Here is a 12,133-nt window from a genome sequence, read left to right on the forward strand (position 1 = left end):
TGCTACACATGTAATGACTGCGAGAGGTGCTGGATTGGAAGGTTAGGAGACTGAGACGATGTCTACCCTATGGAGACTACACCAGCATAGGTATGGTGCCGTAGCTATGCTGGCATAACCCATAGTGTAGACTCAACCTACACCCATGGAAGTGGTTTTTCTGTCACTGTGCAACAGCACATCCCCAAGCAACAGCGGTTGCATAGACGGAGGCATTCTTCTGTTGACACACCTGTTTCTACACTGGGGGTTAGGCCAGCAGAGCTACGGCACTGGAGGTGTGTGTGTTTTCTCACACCTTGACCAACTATGTCGCCCTAACTTTTAAGTGTAGACCAAGCCTGAATCCCTCTTTTCAGCCACTGAACAAGCAGCTTTCTTATGCCACTCTGGCAGAGTGTCTCAAACCTGGCCTGAAGGGATCAGCTTTTAAGACAAGAGGGTAGTTCAGTTTCCACGACACGTCCATTCCTTTCCTTCTACCCTGAAACTCCCAGTAAGTGGGCCAATTAGAGCCAACTGAGGTTGCATGCCGCTATTTAAAAATCCTTTACATACTGGTAATCTTCACACTTATCTAGCCCGCCTGGTTCCATGGTAAATTAAAAGGCTGCCTTTAAGCAATTATGGTCAGAGAAATGAACATTGATCGTGATTGTGACTCATGACAATTACACTGGAACATAAGGAAGACTGATAATAGCTTTTTTCCCCTTGGCCATCACGGATGATTTATACCCAGTTCAGTCCTGATAACTGTTCATAATTATGAACTGCATTAAAAAAGCCAAGTGCCAGAGCTCTTAGAATTATGCTACAGGTCTGATACAAATCATTTCTGATTAGCTATCTTGTCTATAATGCTGGACATAATGTGTTTAAAAAAATCAGACGAAGAAGCAAGGAAGTTTGAAACTGTACGCGGTCCTCATTAATGCACAGGATTCCAAATGTCCTCAGGATTGCCTGCCCCATTTACCATTTAGCCTTGTTATGGTCCAGTTCTTCCTGACTGCAGATGGCACACTTGGCAGCTCAAAGACAAAGGGTCCAACATTTGGATCGATGTCAGCATCTGCGGCTGTTATGTTGATGACATTCAGGTTTGGCTTTTCACAGATCTGTGCCTCCTTTGGCAGAAGCTCAGGAGCATTATCATTGATGTCAATTAGATAGATCTGCAGAGTGCCAGTGCCACTTGCTGGGGGGATACCTGAACGGGAGAGGCAGATTCAAATGAGTAATGACAAATACAGCACAAGAAGTGGCATGCACAACTACGCAAACCCCCACACCCTTGGAAAACCTTACAGCTCTATGTACTAAAACATGGCTGAGGCCTGAAGGATTTTTTGTTGTTTCCCCCTTAGATTCCTAGTGATTTCCTTGTCCATGTGTGAAATCTTACAAGATGTATCATTAAAACCTTCCAAAGTTCTCATGAAAAATGCTGTTTTGTTCCATTGAGTAAAATGGAGCTGTTCCATGATTTTACACTAGACCCCATGTTACACAATTCCCATGTTAACTGTGTAGTTAGTCCCCATCATACTGGGCAGGCAAGTCATTCAGTAGGAGGGAGGAAGAGTTAACGAGAAGGGAGGAGTCCCTAAAGCAAGACATTTGGTATTAACATTATAGCTATTTGTAGTGATTAGTTGGTAGGGGAACAGAGACATTCAGAATTGGTCAAGCCAAAGCTCAGGGTCCAGGTCTCATTTTCTCCAAAGCCCCAAAGTTTGGGAGACAGTCAAATAAATGGTTCCAGGTTCGGCTCAGTTCTCTATAGAAGGGCTGAATCTGCAATCGTTTCATTCTGCATAACCTGGTTGGTTAGATTTCAGTTTTGCTAAACCATACCCAGGATCTGGGTCTCATTTTATTCAACCCCCAAACCGGTAGGAGGGTTGGATTGAATAATTTTTACTAATTTCTGTTTGGGAGGAAAGAGGGGGGAGGGCTGAAGCAAGATGGGGATGGGGCAGGGATAAGAAAGAAGAAATAGATGTGGGGTCAAAGATGAAATGAAGTATAATTCACTGGTCAGGATGTGCTACGTGTCTCCCTCTCTGTCCAATCCACAGATGATATGGCTTTATTATGGCTTTTAGGCAGTCTCTCTGATTGCCAGGTGCTGGGACAGGACAACAGGGGATGGATCACTTGATAATTGCCATGTTCTGTTCATTCCCTTGGAAGCATCTCGCACTGGTGGGAGACAGGATACTGGGCTAGGTGGGCTACTGGTCTGACCCAATATGGCCATTCTTATGTTTTTAGTTCAAGCTGGAGAAACACCTGTGTTTAGGTCTGAAGTCCTTGGTTCAATCCCCCGTATGTTGGTCCAGATGGTCACGGTCGCAAAAACACATTATGATTCTACCCAAACCATGCAAAAATAGATGGTCCCACTAAATATATCCTCCTCCTTTTGAATTCTAAACCTTGTTCCAGTTAGCAGGGGTGCTGTGCATCTTCCTGACACAGAGGTCTCAGTCCTGCAATCCTTACTCAGATGAGTAGTCCCACTGACTTCAGTTGAACTGTTTGCCTGAGTAAGGCTCAGTCATGTAAAATTATCTGGATCAGGCTCTTAGTTTCTGTTTTACTTTTTAAGATTAAAAGCTTAATCTTAATCACCATGTCCTGTGAAATCCTCTGCAAATGTCTGGTTCTTCTGCTTTCCTGGCCCTGCATGCTTCAATAACCACCCCTCTAGCAAGAAAAACAGCTAGTTTTCTTTTAAATGGTTCAGTGTTTTTCATTTCCCCCCATCCCTGAACTGCAGGCGGTTTCGTTCCAGGCCTCTACACTACTTATTTCCTCAAAGAGCTCTGCCTCGGTAATTTTTTTTAAGCTTATATTTTCAATTCATGGTCCCTTCTTCCTAGTTCTGGCATGAAACAAACTAAAAAAACACCACTTTTTCCATCATTCCATGATGCTTTCTGTTTGTTTAGGACTTCTCTATCAAACAAGTTTAGCCGCTCAAAAAATCAGCTCAAATAAGCTGCTCAAAATGCAACATGAGCTGACTTCTCTAGCAAACAAGTTTAGGACTTCTTCTATCAAACAAGGACGTGCTCCTTGCTTGTTTTTGCTGACTGTGGGGTCTCAAAGTCCTGGGTGGAGCCCTGAAAATCCCTCTCCCATGATTCCTTCATTTTCCCTCCCAACCTTTTATCACAGACACCATCCTTTCACCCATGGAGCTCTACATAGGTCTCCCTTTAGAACAAACAGCCCTGGAGTTTGCTGCAGAGCGATGCAAAGCCCATGGGGCTTCAAAAGCTGAGTCATTGTTAGTATCTTCTGTGGAAAAGCGTAGGTGATTTTTCCTGTTTACATGGTGCCCAGAATTTAGGACTGACTACAGACTTTACATGGGCTTCTGCACCTTTAGTTTTTAAAGGGTCTTTAAAATAAGTTTCCAATACTAGGAGGCAGTAATGCAGATGTGACTGAAATAATCTGCATTTGCACATGCAAACCAGATACTTGCAAGTGCATGCACAAACGCTGATTTATGCATGCCAGTGGGTGTCTCCGTGCCCAGTTACTCATTTAGCAGGTTCTTGATGTCCCTGAAGTGCATTCAGGAGCAACCCCAGGAGAGATTAAAACAATCATAATACTGATTTAAAACAATTTATAGAAATTCCCTTTACCAAAAAACAGATAGTTTCAAATTGTTTCAGCTACTCTATGGGAAAGGGTGGGAGGTGTTGATGTCCTAAAAGGATCATGGAGCTGAATCTTCAGCTGGTGTAAATCAAAACAGCTCATTTGACTTCAGTGGAGAATCTGGCCGCCTGGCTTGATCTGAGAGTTAAAATAGAAATGAAGCTGGTATGGAAAAGATTTGGTACTTCTCAGCACAAGAGTAGAGGTGACAACTCTACGTCTAGCCAGAGTGCGAATGAACACTGTCTTTTCCTTTTTCATAGTAATGAGTGCTCTAGTTAACAGCATCAAGGCATTGGAAAAGCCTGCTTGACACAGGAAGCAGCTTCTGCAGTGAATCAAAAATGTGATGCTTCCCCATTATCATTTCATTGTACCTTTGGAGGGATTTTCTAGACCACCCATAGATCTGCTGCCTGGTGGGTCTTCTCCATTCAAGAGAGGGAAAATGCCTTTAAAGTGCCCTCCTATGTATAAGGACGTTTCCCTGGAGCCTGTAACACTGAGCTGACAAGTACTGGCGGAAACAAATTAAACTGAATTTATGTGACCTGGTGCTGGGGAACCATGCACCCCCTCTGTATCACTGTGTAATGGCAGACAACCCAAGAGGACCCCCACAGAAGCACAAAAACATTAAACTGATTATGATTTTTTTAAATAGAAGCTGCACTTTTTGCTCCTGTGTGAACAGCTCCTTATTGTAGCTCAGGGAGCAATCATGTCCAACGAGTGGAAAGCTTACTAATCACATTCAGAAAATATCCAAAAGGATTTAACAAAACAGAATGTTGTTTCTTCCTTCAAGGAAGGAAAAAAAACCCCAAACTTGCTTTGATAAGTATGTGATGACACAGCACATGGAACTTAGGACGAAATTTGAAAGGAATCAATTAACGTAGACAAAACTTTAGCCATTCCCCTAAGCACTCAAACCAGCATTTTAAATAACGGGGTGTTGTTTCAGAGTAGCAGCCATGTTAGTCTGTATTCGCAAAAAGAAAAGGAGTACTTGTGGCACCTTAGAGACTAGAGCATAAGCTTTCGTGAGCTACAGCTCACTTCATCGGATGCATTTGGTGGTGTTATTTGTGCATTTTGATGGCTGCAATAGAACAGCAACAGATTAATTTTTCAAAATAAAGGAATTCATCCAGATTTCAGCTCTTGGAGCTGCTGAATAATGGCTCAAGAGAAGGTGCTGCTATATGGGCAGCTCTTCTTTATCAGTATTACAGCAAATGAGACAGCAAATGAGAGAGCCCCTAATCATGTTCCACCAGTGTCCAACCTGAATTGCTGGGTAGGTGGTGGGAACCCTGGTGGGAGCAACAGGGAATAATCATGTCCCTTCCTTTAGTGAGGAAGGGTGGTCTTGTGATTCAGGCATAGGCGTGGGACTCAGGAGATCTGGCTTCAATTTCTATCTCTGCCACAGATTTTCTGTGTAACCCTTGGCAAATCCCTTAATCTCTCTGTGGCTAATGATCCTTCCTCTGTGTGTCTCGTATACTTAGATTTGGGACATGGACTTTTACAGTGTGAATGTACAGCAGACTTAGCACAATGGGGCCCTGATCTCAGTTGGGCGTTAATATAAATAAATAATAGCCACCACTTTAGCCTCAAGCTTCTGTGGAGCACAAAGGTCACCTGGTGCTCCCTGCTTGCCTGTATGCTAGTCTACAGGGTACCCTCCATGGATCTAGACTCTGTGGTAGGCAGGGGCTACCTGTGGGCTTGCAAAATCCTGCCCCGCTGAGGAACTCTGGTGGTTCTCTTGCAACTGCAGGAGGCAGGCAGGATTTGCTCATTAGTGCATTGATTAACAATGACAAAGCAGCTCTGCTTGCTCCCCTTGCTATGCCCCAAACTGGCGTTACCTGGAGGAGAGCTTGGGAATCAATAAGTGTGAGGGTTTCTACAGGACAGTGAGCATCTCTGTATGAAAGCACTTATGTTTTATCTAGTGGCTTTCAGCCTGAAGGATCCCAACAGGCATTGCAAACCGAAGCTGACATGCAGACCATGTCCCTGATTCAGCATAGCACATAAGCAGTCCCATTTACTTACTCACGTGCTTAAAGTTAAGTACATGCTTAAGTGCTTTGCTAGACTGGGGCAAATGTGTGTGTGTCAGCTTAAGTTGGGACCTAGGCTAAAAAGGGTGAACATTTGCTCCTTTTCCTCTCTTCCAGGGAGTATTGTGAGGCACTGGCTGGCTGCTTCCCACCCTGTCAGCTTCAAAAGGGGCTGTCATGTCAGGCTATGGACTCCCGTTCTGCAGGGAACAGGGTGAATCACGCAAGGGGTTCTGGGATTTATAGTGCAGCTGGAGTTAAGCAGAGGCTGCAGCAGGGAGCAGAGAGTGCTGCTGCCATGCGTATGTTAGAGGTGGGGAAGCTATTACTGGGTCCCACAACACCCCATGTGATTAGGGAATTGGCAGCCGTACCTGGCATTCCCCTCAAAGGTACCATTTAGAGGGAATAGCAGCTTGATCGCTCCCAAGACCTCAGGGAAATGAGGAGGGGAGTGGAAGCCTGAAGAACTCCCTCCCAGTCAACTTTTAAAGGAGGGTATCTGTGGCGGGGCAGAAAAGGCAAAATCATTTTGGCTCAGCAGGCCGAGCCAATCTGCTGATGGGGGTCGGAGAGATATCAGAGCCACAAATTCTAACCTGGTATTGGGTATTTTAAAGCATGGGATGGGTGCCCAGGCATAGATTCACAAAAGTACTTATTTATACCTGCCTCTGGAAATTTCCACTACATGCATCTGATGAAGTGGGTATTCACCCACGAAAGCTTATGCTCCAATATGTCTGTTAGTCTATAAGGTGCCACAGGACTCTTTGCCGCTTTTACAGATCGAGACTAACATGTCTACCCTCTGATACAAAAGTACTTAGGCACCTAAATCACAGACTTAGGTGCCTACATCCCAGTTTTAAGTTCCACCTAAGTTTTTGCAGTAAAATGTTCCCCAGGCACCTCTGTTTCTGACTCCGCTAGGCATCCTGGCACCTATCTCCCTGCCTAAGCCCAAAGCAATTCACAAATCAAAGGAAGATAGGCATACATCTCCTAACTTATGTGCAGGGCCCAATCTGATAGCCATGGTCAGAGGCCATATGCTAGATCTGGCCAGGCAAGTTCACACAAAACTGCCAGAGGTAGTGGTTCCCTCATAACTTTTAGCCCTGGGTATGCACCTGGAAGGTTGGTGACCCCTAGTTCAAGTCCCTCCTCCAGCTGGTGAAGAGAAGGGATTTGAACAGGGATCTGCCATCTTTCAGGGGAGCACCATAGCCATAGGACTATGGGATATTCTGAGGTGGGGCCCCATCCATCTTTCCTGTTGGACACTTAACAACTCCATGGAGCAGAGGAACTGGATCTGGGGTCTCCCACATCCTGGGTGAGTTGCTCTAACCACCAGGCTACAGAGTCCTGCTCATGCTTGTGCTCTCTTTCTTTCCTGCACCCAAATAACTAAGTAGTTACCCACAGTGGAGCAGGTTACAGAACCATCTGTGCCAGAGAGAGAGAAATGCCTGTAGCCTGGTGATTAGGGCAATCAACCAGGATGTGGGAGACCCAGGAGAGTACCCTAACCATTGGGCTAAAAGTTATGAGGGAGCTCCTCCTTCCCTTTCCCCACCCCCAGCCCTCTGGCTTCTTGAAAAAAGAAGCCTAACCACAAGGAGGATTCACAGCTGAGCATGGCTAGCAGAACATCAGAATGGCCATACTGGGTCATACCAAAGGTCCATCTAGCCCAGTATTCTGTCTTCTGACTGTGGACAATGCCAGGAGTCCCAGATGGAATGAACAAAATAGGTAATCAAGTGATCCATCCCCTGTCCCCCTGTCCCAGCTTCTGGCAAACAGAGGCTACGGACACCATTCCTGCCCATCTTGGCTAATAGCCATTGATGAACCTATCCTCCATGAACTTATCTAGTTCTTTTTTGAACCCTGTTATAGCCTTGGCCTTCACAACATCCTCTGGCAAGGAATTCCACAAGTTGACTGTGCATTGTGTGAAAAAATATTTCCTTTTGTTTGTTTTAAATCTGCTGCCTATTAATTTCATTTGGTGACCTCTAGTTCTTGTATTATGAGAAGGAGTAAATAACACTTCCTTATTTACTTTCTCGACACCAGTCATGATTTTATAGACCTCTATTATATCCCCCCTTAGTCGGCTCTTTTACAAGCTAAAGTGTCCCAGTCTTATTAATCTCTCCTCATATGGCAGCTGTTCCATACCCCTAATCATTTTTGTTACCCTTTTCTGAACCTTTTCCAATTCCAGTATCTCTTTTTTGAGATAGGGCGACCATATCTGCATGCAGAGACAATATGATATTTTCTGTCTTTTTAGCTATCCCTTTCTTAATGATGCCCAACATTTTGTTTGCTTTTTTGATTGCTGCTGAATTCTGCATGGATGTTTTCAGATAAATATCCACAATGACTCCAAGATCTCTTTCTTGAGTGGTAACAGCTAATTTAGACCCCATCATTTTATATGTATCGTTGGGATTATGTTTTCCAATGTGCATTACTTTGCATTTATCAACATTGAATTTCATCTGCCATTTTGTTGTCACCCAGTGACTTTTGTTGTCACCCAGTTTTGTGAGATCCTTTTGTAGTTCTTCATAGTCTGCTTGGGACTTAACTGTCTTGAGTAGTTTTGTATCATCTACAAATTTTGCCACCTCACTGTTTACCCCTTCTTCTAGATAATTTATGAATATGTTGAATAGGACTGGTCCCAGTATAGACCACTGGGGAACACCATTTACCTCTCTCCATTCTGAAAACTGACCATTTATTCCTACCCTTTGTTTCATATCTTTTAACCAGTCCACAATCCACGAGAGGACCTTCCCTCTTATCCCATGATAGCTTACTTTTCTTACAAGCCTTTGGTGAGGGACCTTGTCAAAGGCTTTCTGAAAATCTAAGTACACTATATTCACTGGATCCCTCTTGTCCACATGCTTGTTGACCCCCTCAAAGAATTCTAGTAGATTAGTGAGGCATGATTTGCCTTTACAAAAACCATGTTGACTTTTCCCCAACAAATTATGTTCATCTATATGTCTGACTGTAGTTTCAACCAGTTTGCCCAGTACTGAAGTCAGGCTTACTGGCCTGTAATTGCCGGGATTACCTCTGGACCCCTTTTTAAAAATTGGTATCACATTAGCCATCCTCCAGTCATTTGGTACAGAAGTTGATTTAATGATGGGTTACAAACTACAGTTAGTAGTTCTGCAGTTTCACATTTGAGTTTCTTCAGAACTCTTGGGTGAAAAGCATCTGGTCCTGGTGACTTATGATTATTTAGTTTATCAGTTTGCTCCAAAACCTCCTCTAATGACACATCAATCTGGGACAGTACCTCAGATTTGTCACCTAAAAAGAATGGCTCAGGTTTGAGAATCTCCCTCACATCCTCAGCCGTGAAGACCGATGCAAAGAATTCATTTAGTTTCTCTGCAATGGCCTTATTGTCCTTGAGTGCTCCTTTAGCATCTCGATCATCCAGTGGCCCCACTAGTTGTTTAGCAGGCTTCCTGCTTCTGATGTACTTACATTTTCCACTTTTTAAACACTTTTTGTCTTTCACTGCTTCTTTTACTTTGTTGTTTAGCTACGATGGCACTTTTTTGGTTCTCTTACTATGTTTTTTAAAGTGGGGTATACATTTAAGTTGAGTCTCTATTATGGTGTGTTTAAAAAGTTTCCATGCAGCTTGCAGGGATTTTACTTTTGACACTGTACCTTTTAATTTCTGTTTAACTAACTTCCTTCCTGCTCTTAGGCCCCTAACTCTGGGAGATGGGGGAGCTTAGCATACCTCCTCTGGTCAGCATCACCCTTTGTCTATCTTATGTGGCTCCTGGCCTAGCGTGCTGGCTTCTGTGAATCACAGTCTAAGGCACCCATCTCACCCCCTTCATTTACAGGGTGCTTGGGTGCCCGAATCAGGCTTTGTGAATCACACTGTCTTCCTGTGGTTTTCTAGGTGCCTAAAAGTGAGGCTCATCCTTGCAACATCTCCATACTTTTGTGAATCTAGCCCCCAGACGCTGGAATGGGCATCCATAGAGGCTGCTCCAAATCTAAAGGAATAATAAATTAAATAATAATGTGGCGGTGTCTGGGTGTAGTTCCAACCATAGCCACCTTCGCTCATCTCTGGCCTCTCCTTGGAACTAGGAGAAATGTAGGTCAGCAGAATTTAATCGCTTGAGTTTGCATTGGGTCTGGACACCGGGGTTGACACCACTAATTTCATTAAAAGTGCTGTGCTATCTTTAATGACCACAAGTGTTCAGGACCTCAGCCTGACATCTCGAGTAGATGACTAGAGGTGTTAACTGTCCACATCATTTTGAATTGTCTCTTGCAACATGTGTTAACTCCTTAGCTGTTCCACATTGTATTTAGCTGTGAGTCACGCTCTGAGTACCTTTCCCAGACCTGAAGAAGGTCTGTGTAAGCTTGAAAGCTCGTCTCTTGCATTAACAGAAGTTGGTCCAATAAAAGATATTACCTCCCGCACCGTATCTCTCTAATCTCAGGAAGAAGCATTGTACTGCTCACAGCTATCCAGATACACTAAAGCACCCTAGTACCTAGTTACTATGGTGATAGCTGGGCACTTTAGAAATGTAGATTGATAGAGAGAGATCAGATCAGATGAGACAGACAGTTTTAAGAAAGTTATAGCATCTTTACATTAAAACAGGTCCGTTTCTTTTTAATATCCTCCCTTTGTCCCTTCAAATTGTTTCTGATTTCCTGATGGAACATTTCTCAGCTGCGGGTTTTGTATGATAATGAAGATTGGTGTTTTGCAGCACATGGAGCTCATACTCCTTTAGTATTTCCTTAGATATAAGCTACACTGCTACACAGAACTTCCCAAATCAATTTTCCATTTGCCCTGACTTTCCCTTAATAACACTCTCTGAATGCAGTGCACATTTAAATTACTCCAGCAATTTCCTGTCCCACTTTCACATTTTTAACCATAAAACCTGGGAAAAAGATAACTTATACTGACAACTCTGTCAGGGCATCATTCCTGTTAATGCATCACATTAGAGTATTATTGAAGCATGAATAATGGGAAGCTTGGGCCCACCGTTGTCAGCCGCCAAGAATGTGGCCTCATAGACATTATTCTTAATGTAGACTGACTCTCGATCAAGGACAGCAGCAGTAGTGATCTGACCGTTTGTGGCATTAATGTTCAGCCAGTTTGCAGGATCTGACAGCTTGGAGTATCTACAGAGAAAGGAAAAAATACATGGCAGTCTTTTCAGTCACATGTCCTTAATATAGCTTGAAATAAGGTTTTTTTGGACTCCTGACCCCTGATTTGAAGGAGCTTTTGGATAACTGGTTTTGTTGACAAACAAAACACTAATTGAGTGTCTATTGCTGGTCATTTTTTGACCTCTGCAATTATTCAATTTTTCCATTTCCTTCCCGTTAAAGGTTCTGCCTTCTGCTAAGTGCCACTTATGCTCCAGCTTCCTGCTACAGGCAACAAGCCTATTCTACAGCAAGTTGCTAATAAAGATAAAAGATAAAAGCCCTTGTTAGAGTACAAAATGGTTACTACATTCATGTGTTTGTTCCTCAAGAGCTCAGACTAAAGGAGAGATTATTTCCCCATTTCCTACTCCAGCCCTCCTACAATATAGATTGCTCCGAAATACTGGATATACCTCCCTGTCTACCCCACATACCATAAGAAATTAGTGCTGGAAGGACCACATCTACAAGGTAGTACTCCTAAGACTGACATCCTTCTGGCCAATCAACTTATTTTACATTAGAACCAGACACAGTTACCTCCATGGTGTATGAAGGGGACTCATGGTTGTATTTGCCAATAGGCCCATGAGGCCAGGTTGAAGCAATTTTAGGTGTGCCATTTTGGAGTGGCTGCGGGGAGGGGTGTGCGTATGTGCGTGTGTGTTGGGAAGTTGGAGAAGAACCTCAGACAGGGAGATGGACGGTCAAGTGGATTCTGAAGAGTGTCTAGCCAGTATGTGAGACATGATTAGCTGGTGCAGCTGTGCACTGGCTGTGGAGAGTAGAGCAGCAGTGTAATGGCCGGCAGGGAATTTGGGTTGACCGCTACTGTAGACCCGGCTCTGTGAGAAGAAAGAGCTGCAATGGAAGTGCTGAAATTCTGTGACCGTAGTAGCTGCAGGACAAACTTTTAGAGCCTATGGAAGCTGATAGGGTCAATACAGTCCTGAGAACAAAGAGTAATACAGAAAGGAATGTATTTTGGTAGTTAGTGTGCATGACTGGAAATTGGAAAATCTATTCCTGGCTCTGGCTCTGGCTCTGAGATACTGCATCTCCTTCGACAAGTCACGTCATTTCTCTGTGCCTCAGTTTGCCCT

General features: G+C 43.8%; 1 protein-coding gene across 2 annotated transcripts in view; it reads right to left on the minus strand.

Annotated features, from left to right (window-relative positions):
* The window catches only part of CDH4 (cadherin 4), a 666,817-nt gene that overhangs the window by 23,596 nt on the left and 631,088 nt on the right, over positions 1–12,133 (minus strand). For both annotated transcript variants that reach the window (XM_043495751.1, XM_038370284.2), the window contains exons 11-12: positions 10,855–10,997; positions 980–1,213 (exon numbers count right to left, since the gene is read on the minus strand). In XM_043495751.1, the coding sequence (XP_043351686.1) occupies positions 980–1,213; positions 10,855–10,997 (377 nt within the window). The remainder of the gene's footprint in view (positions 1–979; positions 1,214–10,854; positions 10,998–12,133) is intronic.

The sequence above is a fragment of the Dermochelys coriacea genome, chromosome 13, assembly GCF_009764565.3.
Source record: "Dermochelys coriacea isolate rDerCor1 chromosome 13, rDerCor1.pri.v4, whole genome shotgun sequence".
NCBI lineage: Eukaryota > Metazoa > Chordata > Testudines > Dermochelyidae > Dermochelys > Dermochelys coriacea.